The sequence below is a fragment of the Ailuropoda melanoleuca genome, chromosome 12 (assembly GCF_002007445.2).
Source record: "Ailuropoda melanoleuca isolate Jingjing chromosome 12, ASM200744v2, whole genome shotgun sequence".
NCBI lineage: Eukaryota > Metazoa > Chordata > Mammalia > Carnivora > Ursidae > Ailuropoda > Ailuropoda melanoleuca.
In genome coordinates, this window is record NC_048229.1 from 14,019,560 (window position 1) to 14,034,891 (window position 15,332).

Below are 15,332 nucleotides of genomic sequence, written 5' to 3' on the forward strand. Positions count from 1 at the left end.
AGCAGTAAAAGAATGAGGTAATATATATGAATATACAGTAATACGGAAAGACATAAAAAATATGACAAAAACAAGCTGCATATTATCTTACTTTTGCAAAATAGTACTAATGTGAGTGCATGTGTAGAAAGAATATGAGAGAATTTATAGCAGAATATATATCAGTGATAGTCCCTGGAGCAGTGCTGTCCAACAGAATTTTCTGTCTTGATGGAAATGCTTTATATCTACAGTGTATGTGATAGCATGTGAAATGTGGCTACAGTTACTGAGGAAATGGAGTTTACATTTTAATTAATTTAAGTCTAAATAATGGCTACTGCACTGAACAATGCAGCAGAAGGTAAGATTAATTTTAAAGAGGTACTTTCACTTCCAAAGGTACTTATATTTTATAGTAAGAACGTATTACATATATACACACATACGTGTGTGTACTCATCTACAAAGACTGCCTTGTCTCATAATTATCTCTATATAGCTTTTCCATACCCCAAATACAATTCACTGAAAGCACATATGAAAATAACAAATAACTCAAGTAATTGTCTTCCTCCAAATTTACTTAAGAGATTTAAAACTAGATAATCTTCTAAAAATTTTTGGAAAAATATATATAAGTCATTAAAAGATTATTTAATTTTGGCTTTCTTCTAATAACAGAGCTCTGCATCAGTGCCATAATCCTGATGTCAGTAAGCTATTTTGACTTTATGATATTATTATTGTAAAGAACTAAGGCTATAGCAGTGGTTCTGAGGTAAAAGATTGGAATTCACTTACCGATAAAATCAGGTCACCAATTTTAGAGAAAAATGTATAATCACTTTCTTAAATACACTTAAAGAAACTTCTCAGATAAAACAATGAATTTATTTCTAATTAAAAAATTATTTTTATTTTATTTTTTCCAATTAAAATTTTTTTGATTTAAAAAATGAACAATAACTTACTGATATAAAAAATTCAACCTACAGAGTCTTAATGACAAAATGCTGAGCAAAAGAACACTTACTGAAAAAAAATTTTTTTACAAGTGCTAAAGAAAGGCAAAAGTACCTATTATAAAAATAAGGTATCTACTAGAGTTTTCAAATCAGCAGGCCTCTACAAAGGCATTTTTTTTACATATTTTGTTCATTTAGAAGGTACAGATGGACTTTAATAAAAACAAAAATCTCTCAAATTTTGCTGGCTTTTAAAATTTAACGCTAAGACTGCTTGTATGGCAGCAACAAAGACAAGTTGATGTGAATTCAGTACTACAATAAAGGTTAGAGTGATTATATCTGAAAAGCGGATATTTTGGGGATGAATCTATGTACTGTGCAGCTTCAGCAGCCTGAGAAAGGTTTAGGAAGTACTCATGCAATGAGGAGTTTTAACTTGCAAAGGGATTTTTAAAAAACAAATCCTTCACCTTTATAAAAAGAAAAAAAAGGCCCATACAAATGGAATCAGATGGTATTGTCTAATTGCTTATTAAGGTTATTTATAATCAATGCTTATTTGGAACCAGACACTTGAAAAAATTATAATAATTATAATAAATTATAATAAAAATATTGGGGCGCTTGGGTGGTTCAGTCTGTTAAGTGTCTGAATATTTCGGCTCAGGTCAGGATCTCAGAATAAGATCTCAGAGTCTTGAGATAGAGCCCTGTGTCTGGCTCTGTGCTCAGTGGGGAGTCGGCTTGAGATTCTCTCTCTCCTTCTTTCTCTGCCCCTACCCCCGTGCATGCTGTCTAAAAACAAACAAATCTTTAAAATATTATATATAATAAATATATGTATATATTTCTTTACATTTACGGAGTAATCTTACTCAGGACCTGGTAAGTATACTTGCTCACAAGTATACCTGTACTCAATATTTGCCTACTGGAGCACAAACTCAGTATTTGAAAAATATTTTCATGTTGATTTTTCTTAGATGTGAAATTTATTTTTTAAGTTTTTATTTAAATTCCAGTTAGTTAACATACAATGTAATATTAGTTTCAGGTGTACAATTTAGTGATTCAACAATTCCATACATCACCCAGTGCTTACCACAAGTGCGCTCCTTAATCCCCATCACTTGTTTCACCCATTCCCCCCGCTCCCCTCTGGTAACCATCAGCCTATTCTCTAACTTGGGAGTCTGTTTAGATGTGTAATTTTTAATGCAATTTTATATTGGTTAAAATTCAGAACTGAAACTTAAAAAAATTAACGTTTTAATACAGAGAAAGGAAACTATCAGTGGGGTCTCAGCTTTCCAGTACTTCAAACCATATTATAATTATAACCTCTACACGTTTCAAGTGTTATTCTTGAAACTTACATTCATAATTAACACTTCCTATAGTCTTAATGATCTCAGTGACTTCTAAGCTAGATCACTGATTCAAAAAAATATTTACAGTACTACGTGTTTCTGATATTTTCTCAACCATTTCCAGCTACATTTAGATTACTGTCCACTTGTTGCTAATTTATAGAGAAATATAAAAATTAAAAATAAGCTTTTCTTTTTGCCTTATTATTAAGTCTCAACTAAAAGGTAATAATTATACCCAGAAGAACAGAACTAAATTATTAGCTGTAGGTGGATTATAGAAGCTATGCGAAGTTCAACAAGGCAACAGTAGAAACATAGAAACTTCGTGGTTGTGTTTAAGTGAATACAAAAATGAACATGGTTGGCCCTTTTCTATTTTCCTTTAATACAGAGTTTCTTACTATCTCATTTGTTAATGCTGCTAATTTCTGAATTACTTATATAAATCTAAACACACAGAGGTATTTCATCAATAGCTTCCGTTTTTTCTAAATATACTCTCAGCTGATTGATTCTATGAGAGCTGAGCCAGCTTATAGTTCACTTTAAACATATTTCCTGGCATCATTCTGTGTAAAAGCTGCAAACTACAAAAGCCTAACAGAATTACAGTGCTTGGGTATAAAAATGTTGGTTGCTAGAATCTAGTCTTAATGCCTTGCTAGCATGCTAGGATTCATGAAAAGTACTAATTAACAGTACCCCAAGTTCTCTGAGTTCTTTATAATTCACTCCTTCATTCAACAAATACTTATTAGGTATTCAAAAAGTGTCAGGTATTGGGCTAAGAATTGTGAGTAAATATGCCCAGTACCTATCTCTTGTCTAGCGGTGCAGACAGTAACAAAAATATCATAACCAACAAACATAAAATTGCAATTGTGACAGGTGCTATAAAGAAGAGTATGTGTTACTTGGTTTTTTCCCTGGTTTTGATGTAAAGTTCGATGATTCATTAGTTGCGTATAACACCCAGTGCACCATGCAATACGTGCCCTCCTTACTACCCATCACCAGCCTATCCCATTCCCCCACTCCCCTCCCCTCTGAAGCCCTCAGTTTGTTTCTCAGAGTCCATAGTCTCTCATGTTTCATTCCCCCTTCTAATTACCCCCCCTTTCTTTATCCCTTTCTTCTCCTACCGATCTTCCCAGTTCTTATGTTCCATAGATGAGAGAAACCATATGATAATTGTCTTTCTCTGCTTGACTTAAGGAAAACTATTATATTACAGCTAGGGCAATGAGAATGAGAGGGAATATAGCTTCAGTACAAAAAGGGACACATCGTGGAAGACCTTATAGGCTGGATACAGTAAGGGTTTTTTGTTTGTTTGTTTGTAGTATAATAATATTTTTTTATTATATTATGTTAGTCACCATACAGTACATCCCTGAAGTAAGGGTTTTGATCAGATTTACTTCTTTTTCCCCCAAGCTCACTGTAGTGCAGCCAACAGACTGAAGAGAGACCACAGTGGACGCACAAAGATGGTTTAGGGGGCTATAGCAGTTGTCCAAAGAAGAGATGATAGTCTTCTTGGTTATCATGGTATGAGTAACAAGAGGAAGAATCTTAACAGTGAGGGAGGAACTACACATTAAAATTACTGTGGCCAATGAGAAATCCATTTTTAAGGTATTACCTGTGTCACCATTATAGATAAAAGGTTCAAGCTTTTCTCGGTTTTACAGTAAAGTGTAAGTTAATTCCCCTTTAATCTGTTTTTTAGTGCCTTATGGGTTTATATGGGCCTGTACTACTCATTTTGTACACAGGCAATACTATATAGTTAATGATTACATTTTCAAAGCCACCCAGATATCCTTATGATTTCTCTAGTCTATCATAGCAACAAAGAACATATATTTAGTGCCTACAGTAAACAGGGCAGTGGGCTAGTCTTTAGATTTGTAAAGAGATACTAGAAACAGTCCTCATTTTCAAAAGGCATATACTCCAGCTAAATACACAGGACTTAGCCCAAACAGTAAATAAATCGTTAGGTCTTCTTCAGCCTACTACAAAGCAGGTCTCATCTTGTCCTTAGTTCAAAGGCTTGTAAGTAAGCTTCAAAACATGCTTGGTTTACTGTAGTCAAAAGGAGAATTTTGAGAGGGGTCTAGCTGCTTTTTTATTTTATTTATTTATTTTTAATTTAAATTCACGTCAGTTAACATATAGTGTATTATTAGTTTCAGCAGAATTTAGTAATTTGTCAATTGCATATAACACCCAGTGCTCATTACATCTAGCTACTTTTTAAAATACAAAAGTCAGATAGAGATTGGAACTACCCTCTGATTGGCCAAGAGAGATTCTGAGAGGATGAATAAGTTATAAATAGAAGGAAAGTAAGAAAAGGTGACTGAGGAAAGTATCTTGGAGCAAAACAAATAGGTCACAAACAAATACATACAGAATGTTTCTATTTTTAAAAAAGTTCAAAACCAGGCAAAACCAAATTATATTGTTAGGGGTCCAGAAGAAAGTGAGTTACCTATGGAAAAAAAAAAAAAACTAGAAAATAATCACCATAAAATTCAAAATAGACATAACGTAAGAGGGGTTTCTGGGGTGCTGGCAACGTTCTATTTCTTGGCCTGGCTGGTGTTTATGAAGGGATTTACCTTTAATTGTTCTTTAAATTACATATCAAAATATATGGGCATGTATTTATGCACTTCCATATGTACATTTATAATTTAAAAATCCTTCTTGCGGTGCCTGGCTAGTTCAGTTGGTAGAATGTGACACTCTTGATCTCAGGGTTGTGAGTTTGAGCCCCAAGTTGGGGGCAGAGATTACTAAAAAATAAATAAATTAAAAAACTTAAGAAAAAAAGAAAAAGCATCCCTGTGAATGAAGAAGACAGGACTTTGGGCTTTAAATACTATTCTAAGCCCAAAGACTAACAGAGCAGGTTGACGAGAAAATTAGCACCCTTTTCGGCCATGGAAGGTCACTTAATGATAAAATATACTTGAGTGGAAGCCAAATATTAAATGGGGGCAAAGGAGAAGTGGTGGTAGTGCTGAGTACAGACACAAAGGCATGATAAAGAGTTTGGGGAAAACACAGGCTGAAGATTTGGCTAGAAACAAAAAGATGAGTTAAAATGCAATTAATAAAATCTTATTTGGAAGGACAACTGAAGATAAGCCCTACCCAGATGCCAAAAAAAAAAAAGAATCAATTAAAAGTCAAATACTGTTTGATTAAGAAAAAAAATTATTCGATAACAGGTTTAGAGGAGAAATAATAAGTAGTACTTAAATATCACCTGCTTTCATGGACTAGGTCTCTTAAGTATTTGTGACTTTGATGAGGCAAACTTCTAAGGTTATGTAAAGAAATTAAAAACTACATTTTCTTTTTTTTTCTTTTTTCTTTTTTTTTTTTAAAGATTTTATTTATTTATTTGACAGAGATAGAGACAGCCAGCGAGAGAGGGAACACAAGAAGGGGGAGTGGGAGAGGAAGAAGCAGGCTCCTAGCGGAGGAGCCTGATGTGGGGCTCGATCCCATAACGCCGGGATCACGCCCTGAGCCGAAGGCAGACGCTCAACCGCTGTGCCACCCAGGCGCCCCTAAAAACTACATTTTCTGTAATGAACTTCAGGTGAATGAGCTATGGTAACATTTCAGTCACTTCTCATTCTTCTCATCAGAAGAAAATCACAGTCTTAGAATTTGAACTGACTCTAAGGGGCTAAGCCTTACACCCTTTAACTAAATACTGACTTGACATGAATGTTACTAAAAATCTTTGTTGGTCCACCTGAGTAGCATCGGTTCATCCATCCATCTGTCCATCATTTATTGAGTTCCTACTATTATCAGACATTATACAGGTTACTGGGGATAAGATAGGCATAACCCCTGCCCTCATGGCATTAATGTAGGAGAAGGGACATACAAAAAATCTCACACATAATTATGGAATTACAACCATGATAAATGCAACAACATGCATGCGTAAGGTGCTATGAGATCATAAAGAAAGTCTTAATTTAGTGCTGGACATTTGAACAGGAAAGGCAATCCTGTGGTCTTAACACTTAAACTGAAATCTGTAGGGTAAGGAGGAGTTAGGCAGGGATGGGAATGCAATGTGCAGAGTTTTCTAGGTGGGAGGAATAGCATATATAAAGGCCCTGAGGTGGAAAAGGGCTTGGCATATAGAGGAAATGCATAGGGCCAAAACTCAAGCTTATAACATTTTTTTGGACTACTTGATAGCAAGAGTCAGGTGACAGAGATTCCACTGACTTTATTAATGCCTAGAATTCTAGGACTGGCTTTTCAGCAATGAGTATTTACCTCTGGTGTAGACATTTAATTTGTAGAATAAACACTAAAAGCTAGCATATTTTACAAGTAATAGAATATGTAGAATTCAAACTCCCCTAATTTAATCTATCTAAACAAGTCTACAATTACTTACAAAATAAACTGCTCCAAAACTTCCATGTCCAATTTCGTGCAAATCAATAAAAAGTTCTTCAGGATCATCTTTGTAGAAGAGATCAGCAATCTCTGGGTCCTTTGGCACCCCTTTACGCATGATGACCAGTGTTTGCAAACGTTTTGCTTTTGATATCCCAGTCAGCCTTATCTCTCATTTACGAATATTTTGGGGGGCAAGTTTTTTAGTACCTGTAAAAAAATAAGGTTTGACATTAACTTATTTCTAAAACATCTTGGTTGGTGGCAATACAAATTAATATTAAAAGCACCTTGGTTTTACAAACTTCAAAATAAAAAGACAAATAACCCAAAAGAAAAATGGGCAAAGGATCTGACTAGACATTTCTCCAAAGATACACAAGTGGCTGTTAACACGTGAAAAGATGCTTCACATTATTAGTCATTAGAGAAATAAACATTGAAACCACAGTAATATACCATTTTATATCCACTAGGATGACTACTATCAAAAAGTCAAATAACTACTGGCAAGGATGTGGAGAAAGCAGAACACTCCAAAACTGCTGGTGGGAATATAAAGTGGTGCACCATTTTGGGAAACAGACTGGCAGTTCATCAAAAACTTAAAAATCAAGTCACCATTTGAGCCAGAAATTCTACTCCTTGGTATAGACTCAAGAGGAATAAAAACATATGTCCACACAAATACTTGTATGGATGGTTACTGAGAGCAGCATGATTCATAGTAGCCAGAGGTGGAAACAACCCAAATAGTGAATATTCATTCCATTTGGTGAATGAATAAACAGAGTGTGGTTCATCTGTACAATGAAATATTATTCTGGCATAAAAAGGAATGAAGTACCATATAGCTACAACATGGGTGAAACTTGTAATCACGATGCGAAGTTAAAGAAGCCAGTCACAAAAGACAGCATATTGAATAATTCTGTTTATATAATAACCCAGAATAACTAAATCTATGGAGACAGAAAGCAGATTATTGGTTGCCTTCAGCTGGAGGAAGGATAGCTTTGGCGGTGACAGCTAAAAGGCATGGGCTTTCTTTTTAGAGTGATGAAAATGTTCTAAAACTGATTGTGGTGATGGCTGCACAGTGGTCATATACCAAAAACCACTGAGCTGTGCACTTTGAATGAGTTATATCTCAATAAATCTGCTTTAAAAGCATTTTGGTCTAATTAACATTGAAATAATAACAACTAGAATTTATTAAGCACTATTATGTGTCAGGCAACACTAAATTCCATATATGTATATATTATTTTCTTTAATCCCTAACCAGCTTTGTAATGTAGGACTTTATTATTTTGATTTTATACAGCAAACTAGAACCGAGAGGCAAAACTACTCTCCTGTAATCAGGCAGCTAGTATTTGTCAGAACTGGGGCCCAAACCCAGATCTAACTGTAAAGCCCATGCTCTTAATATACAATATATACACATAGAATAGGTAATTAGATAACAAACTGCTATAATTTGGAGATTATGCTAACATTCACTTAAAGAGGCAGATTATTCTGCTGCTATACAAAATATTCTGAGTTTCAAGTTTCTATTAATAAAAGGACATTATTCTGACAAGCTTATATGTTGATTATTAATAGTTACATTTAATTGATATAGATGTTTTATTTTTTGAAAAATACTGAAATATTAACTTTCATCTATATATATATTTTTTACTGTAAATACTCCTCCACCATGAGAATCAATCATTCCAACATTGAACATATCACAGGATAGTTTGTGTTTCTTCCTTGATCCATCAGATAACTATGTAGAAATTTAGTTACTGGCCAATAGGCTTCATTCAAGGAGAAGAGAAAACAGCATTGTTAATAAAGAAGTACAAGTAGTCAGTGCTAAGAAGCACTTTTCTCTTGTGACATGTACATTACTTCACATGGTTAGTCTAGTTAAATCATTAGCATAGGTAGGTCAGCAGCCTAACTACCCATCTATCCAGGCAACTCTTCCTTTAACTCAACAAATATTTATTGAATGCCTACTATTTGTCAGGCACGTATTGGGTGTTGGTTGGTCCCAGGTACAATGGGATGTGGTCCCTGTCCTTAAAGGGCTAGAGTCCGATGGGGGAATAAACATTAATAATAAACTATAATGACAGAAATAACAAAAAGGTTATAAATAATGTTATGATGAAAAAGTATAAATTTAATAGAAGATATAATAGGGTGACCCAGTTTTTTTTTCTTGGATATGAAAAAGCATGACTTTTTAGGAAAATTAAAGTAGTTCATTCAATATGGATGTATGGAAGAGTTGGAAAGAGAAAATATAAAGCTGGTGTTAAGCCAAAGAAGATCATAACAGGCATTTTAGACCATATTAAGAAACTTGGACTTTATCCTCAGGGTAGTGGGGAGCCATCAAAGGTTTCAAACAGGAAAAAGGGATTCCCCTGCAACACTGCACTTGTAATCCTGGGCACTCACCATGACAATCTATGAATACTGATAACCATAAAGTCAATATATCAATACTACTGAAAAAAAGTAACTTAAATTTGGTTGTCAGTCAAGTGACTAAAAGTACTCAACTAACATTCAGAAAGTGCTGTTGCCTTCATTACTTATGTTTGAGAACAGACATGAGAAACAATGCATTAAATCAAAGACATCCCTTTTCAAGACTATGCCAAAAAAAAAAAAAAAGCAATTTATGGGACTGTCTTTAAGAAAAGCAAAAAGATCTGGGAACTAAATTTATGAGAACTAAAATCTTTCCAATCATCAAAATGTAATCTGAACTTTTCAATATTTTGTCTTCAGTGTGAATAAAGCTAAGTACTATGGATAATCATTTGGAAGAAACACATTTTTTGTATCATTATGTCATACTCTAGACTAAAATGATTCTCAAAAGAAACAAATATTTAAATATAAAAAAATGACACCATAAAAACTTCTAAAATAAATTTCAGGTGAATCTTTAATTACTAAGCAAGACACCAGAGGCAAAAGTCATAAACCAAAATCACTAAGTTTGACTATATATAATTAATAACTTCCATATCTTAAAAAAATATAATGGATGGACTTCTGCTTCCAGCCAAGATGGAGTAACAGGGACAAGATTTATTAGCTGCCAACTAACATCACAAGAAAACATACCAAAATTCTTCATAAATATAGATGCAAAAACGGGTAACAAAATTACAGCAAATAAAATCCAATAATATATAAAATGGATAATACATCATGAGTAGATGGAATTTATCCCAGGAAAGCAAGGTTGGTTTAACACTCAAAAATCAAGCAATGTAATTCACCAAATCAACAATCTGAAAAAAAGCCAAACGATCATCTCTAAAATGCAGAAAAATCATTTGACAAAATCCAAAATTCAAACCTGATAAAAATTCGGAGCCAACTCAGAATAGAAGGTTATATCCCCAACCTGATAAAAGAAATCTATGAAATATTTATAGCTAATATCAAAAGTAATATCAAAAGACCAATTGATCTCCTAAGATCAGGAATGAGGCAAGGAAGTCTGATGCCAGCCCTTCTCTTCAACATTGTGCTGGATGGTCTATAAGTGCAATAAAGCAAGAAAAAAAGAAATTAAAGACATCAAGATTGGAAAGGAAAAAGTTAGACTTTTACTGACAAACAACATAATCACCTATGCAGAAAATTCAATGCAGTCTATAAAAAGCTACTAGAATTAATAACTGAGTTAATCAAAGTGGCAGAACACAAGATCAAGATCAATACAAAACTCAATTATATTTTTACATATAAACAAATGGAAGTCAAAACTTTAAAACATCACAATAGCATAAAAATAGAAAATACTTAGGGATAAATCTTACAAAGAATGTGCAAGACCTTGGGGCGCCTGGGTGGTGAAGTCGTTAAACGTCTGCCTTCGGCTCAGGGCGAGATCCCGGCATTATGGGATCGAGCCCCACATCAGGCTCCTCTGTTAGGAGCCTGCTTCTTCCTCTCCCACTCCCCCTGTCTGTGTTCCCTCTCTCGCTGGCTGTCTCTATCTCTGTCAAATAAATAAATAAAATCTTTAAAATAAAAAAATTTAAAAAAAAGAATGTGCAAGACCTGTATACTGAGAATTATAAAATAATGGTGAAAAAAATTAAAGAATGAAGAGAAATAACTGCAGTTATAGGTCAGAAGAATCAATATTGATTTTTCTTTAGGAAAAAGAAATTGAGAAGCTGATTCTAAAATACATATGAAGAAGAGAGAGAAGTCCAAAATGGTGGAGGAGTAGGAGACCTTAGTTTCATCTGGTCCCAGGAATTCAGCTAGATAGGTACCAAATCATTCTGAATACCTGCAAACTCAACTGGAGATCTAAGAAAAGAATAGCTGCAACTCCACAAATAGAAAAGCAACCACTTTCTGTAAGGTAGAAGGTGCGGAGAAGTGAATCCGAGGGGATATGTGGAAAGATAAACAGCGGGGGNGCAGGCGGGGGGGGGGGGGGGGGGAGGAGGGAGCCTCTGTAAGCCTGCTACCAGAAAGTGATACAACAGCGGAGCACAAAATCAGAACTTTTAAAAAATCAGAACCCTGCTCCAGTGAGGGACGTCTCACCTGAAAGGTGGTCACATTGCTAAGAGGGCTGAACCTTAGTTGGGACAGTGTGGTCTCAGGATCCCCAGTGTCACAGGAAGACCGGGGATGCCTGAGAGAGGCAGAGTTCCCAGGCACTGGAGCAGAGATGCCGGCTATAATCAGGGAGCCCAGGAGTGGGTTCTCAGCTCGGAAACCACGAACCATGGCACAATCGGGCAACCGCTCCCCCAGCCGGGGCCCAGCAAGTGGCATAACCGGGAGAGGAGTAGTGCAAGAGCACCCCACAGGAGTCTGCAGGGTTTGGAGACTCAAAATGGGGTCGTGTGCCTGAGATAGAAACCCTCGGTCGCGGGCCCGGTGATGATGAAGTATGGCCAGAGACCGGGGAGACAGGAAGGACTGACTACTTTTCTTTGAGGACGCACTGAGGAGTGGGGCCCCAAGCTTTAGACTCTGGGCCGGAGACTGGGAGGCTGCCATTTTCATTCTCATCCTCTGAAGCTGCGCAAAAAGCCTTCAGGGAACAAAAGCCACAGACAGCAAACCCAAGATTGCTTAGTCTGGACCCCTGACTAGGGTTGTGCAATTCCACCTGGGGCAAAGACACTGAGAATCCGTGCAACAGGCGCTTCCCCCAGAAGATCAGCAAGAACATCCAGCCAAGACCAGTTTACTGATCAAAGAGAACAGCAAAACTCTGTGCTAGGGGAATACAGCACATAGAATTCATGGCTTTTTTACCCATGATTCTTTAGTCTTTCGCTTCTAATTTAAAAAATTTTTTCCTTAACTTTTTCAACCAATTTCCTATTTTATCAACTCCTTTCTAAAATCTTTTCATTTTTATAGTTACATTCTATCCCTTCATTGTATTTAATTTTATTTTTGTATATATGTAAGTTTTTCTTCCTTTAAAATTTTGGGATGCAGTTTCTTATAGCATACCAAATATACTCAAAATCTAGTATGTGGCTCTGTTCTAGTCACTTGTCTGATCATATGCTCTCTTTTTTCCTTCCTTTTTTTTTTTGTTTTGTTTTGATTTTTTGTTACAGTCTTTTAAAATTTTCATCTTTACAGTTACATTCTATCCTTTCAATGCATTTAATTCTATTTTTGTATATATATAAATTTTTCTTCCTTTACAATTTTGAGATGTAGTTTCTTATAACAAACCCATCAAAATACACTTAGGAGATAGTGTATTGCTCTGTTCTGTTCACCTGTTTATATCCCTTCCTTTGCTGCTGCTGCTGCTGCTGCTGCTGCTGTTGTTGTTGTCTATATCTTCTGTTTTTTCTCGTCTTAATTTTCATTTTTATAGTTACATTCTATCCTTTCAATGCATTTAATTCTATTTTTGTACATATGTTAAGTTTTTCTTTCTTTACAATTTTGTGATCTAGTTTTCTAACAAACAGACCAAAACACGCACAGGATCTAGTGTATTCCTCTCTTCTGTTCACCTGTCTGATTATATTATTGTTTCTGTTTGTTTTTCATTTTAATTTAATTTTAATTTTTTTTCCTCTGTTTCGGGTCGTTTCTGATTTGTTTAGTACATATTTCCCTAGTGTTGTTGTTGCCATTTTAGTATTTTGTTCTCTTGTTCATCTCTTCTTCTCTGGTCAGAATGACAATATGGAAAAACTCACCTCAAAAAAGAGAACAAGAGGCAGTACTAACTGCCAGGGACCTAATCAGTATGGACATAAGATGTTGGAACTAGAATTCAGAATAACGATTATAAAGACAGTAGTTGGGCTGGGAAAAAAGCATAGAAGACACTAGAGAATCCCTCTCTGGAGAAATAAAAGAACTAAAATCTAATCAAGTCAAAATCAAAATGACTATTAATGAGATGCAGTCAAAAATGGAGGCCCTAACTGCTAGGATAAATGCAGCAGAAGAGAGAATTAGTGATAGAGAAGACAAAATGATGGAGAATAAAGAAACTGAGAAAAAGGGATAAACAACAACTGGATTACGAGGGGAGAATTCGAGAGATAAGTGATATCATACAGCAAAACAATATTAGAATAATTGGGATCCCAGAAGAAGAGGAAAGAGAGAGGGGTCAGAAGGTATACCAGAGCTAATTATAGCAGAGAACTTACCTAATCTGGGGAAGGAAACAGACATCCAAGTCCAGGAGACACAGAGAACCGCCCCCCCCACTTTAAAAACAATAAAAATAAGCCAACACCCTGACATATAATAGTGAAACTTGCAAATCTCAGAGACAAAGAGAAAATCCTGAAAGCAGCTTGGGACAAGAGGTCTACACCTACAAGGGTGGAAACATTAGATTGGCAGCAGACCTATCCATAGAGACCTGGCAGGCCAGAAAGGACTGGCATGATACATTCAGGGTGCTAAATGAGAAAAACATGCAGTCGAGAATACTTTATCCAGCTAGGATGTCATTCAAAATAAAAGCAGTGATAAAAAGCATCCAGGACAAATAGAACCTAAAAGAATTTGTGATCACCAAACCAGCCCTACAAGAAATATTAAAAGGGATCCTTTAAGCAAAGAGAGAGCCCAAAAGTAACACAGACTAGAAAGGAACAGAGACTATATACAGAAACAGTCACTTTACAGGTAATACAACGGCACTAAATTCATATCTTTCAAGGGATATCCAGTATCACCACTGCTATTCAACATAGTACTAGAAGTCCTACCCTCAGCAACCAGACAATAAAAAGAAATAAAAGGCATCCAAAATGGCAAAGAAGTCAAACTCTTACTCTTTGCAGATGACATGATATTCTATGTGGAAAACCCAAAAGACTCTACCCCAAAATTGTTAGAGCTCATTAAGGAATTCATCAAAGTGGCAGGATATAAAATCAATGCACAGAAATCAATTGCATTTCTAAACACTAACAATGAGACAAGAAAGAGAAATTAAGGAGTAGATCCCATCTACAATTGCACCCAAAGCCATAAGATACCTAGGAATAAATCTAACCAAAGAGGCAAAGGATCTGTACTCAGAAAACTACAGAACACTCAAGAAAGAAATTGAGGAAGACACAAAAAAATGGAAAAATGTTCCATACTCATGGACTGGAAGAACAAATATTGTTAAAATGTCTATGCTACCTAAAGCAACCTACACATTTGATGCAATCCCCGTCAAAATACCAAGCACTTTTTTCACAGAGCTGGAACAAATAATCCTAAAATTTGTATGGAACCAGAAGACCCTGAATAGCCAGAGGAATGTTGAAAAAGAAAACCAAAACTGGTGCCATCACAATTCTGGATTTCAAGCTCTATTACAAAACTTGTAATCATCACGACAGTATGGTATTGGTACAAAAACAGACACATAGATCAATGGAACAGATTAGAGAATCCAGAAATAGACCCTCACCTCTATGGTCAAGTAATCTTCGATGAAGCAGGATCAAGAATATCCAATGGAAAAAAAGTCCTTCAACAAATGATGTTGGGAAAATTGGACAGCCACATGTAGAAGAATGAAACTGTAACATTTCCTTATACCATACAACATAAACTCAAAATGGATGAAAAACCTAAATGTGAGACAGGAACATATCGAAGTCCTAGAGAAGAACACAGGCAGCAACCTCTCTGACCTCAGCTGCAGCAACTTCTTGCTAGACAGGTTTCCAAAAGCAAGGGAAAAAAAGGCAAAAATAAACTATTGGGACTTTATTAAGATAAAAAGCTTTTGCACAGCAAAGGAAATAGTCAACAAAACCAAAGACAACTGAGAGAATGGGAGAAGATATTTGGAAATGACATATCAGATAAAGGGCTAGTATCCAAAAGTCTATAAAGAACTTATCAAACTCAATACTCAAAGAACAAAAATCCAATCAAGAAATGGGCAGAGGATATGAACAGACATCTCTCCAAAGACATACAAATGGCCAAAGGACACATGAAAAAACGCTCAACATCACTCAGTACCAGGGAAATATAAATCAAAACCACAATGAGATACCATCTC

At 35.5% G+C, this 15,332-nt stretch overlaps 1 protein-coding gene across 4 annotated transcripts in view; it reads right to left on the reverse strand.

Annotated features, from left to right (window-relative positions):
* Positions 1 to 15,332, reverse strand: part of TAOK3 (TAO kinase 3) — a 183,189-nt gene that overhangs the window by 82,557 nt on the left and 85,300 nt on the right. For all 4 annotated transcript variants that reach the window (XM_034637788.1, XM_002919675.4, XM_034637786.1 and 1 more), the window contains one exon: positions 6,771 to 6,982. In XM_034637788.1, the coding sequence (XP_034493679.1) occupies positions 6,771 to 6,890 (120 nt within the window). In that variant the 5' untranslated portion in view covers positions 6,891 to 6,982. The remainder of the gene's footprint in view (positions 1 to 6,770; positions 6,983 to 15,332) is intronic.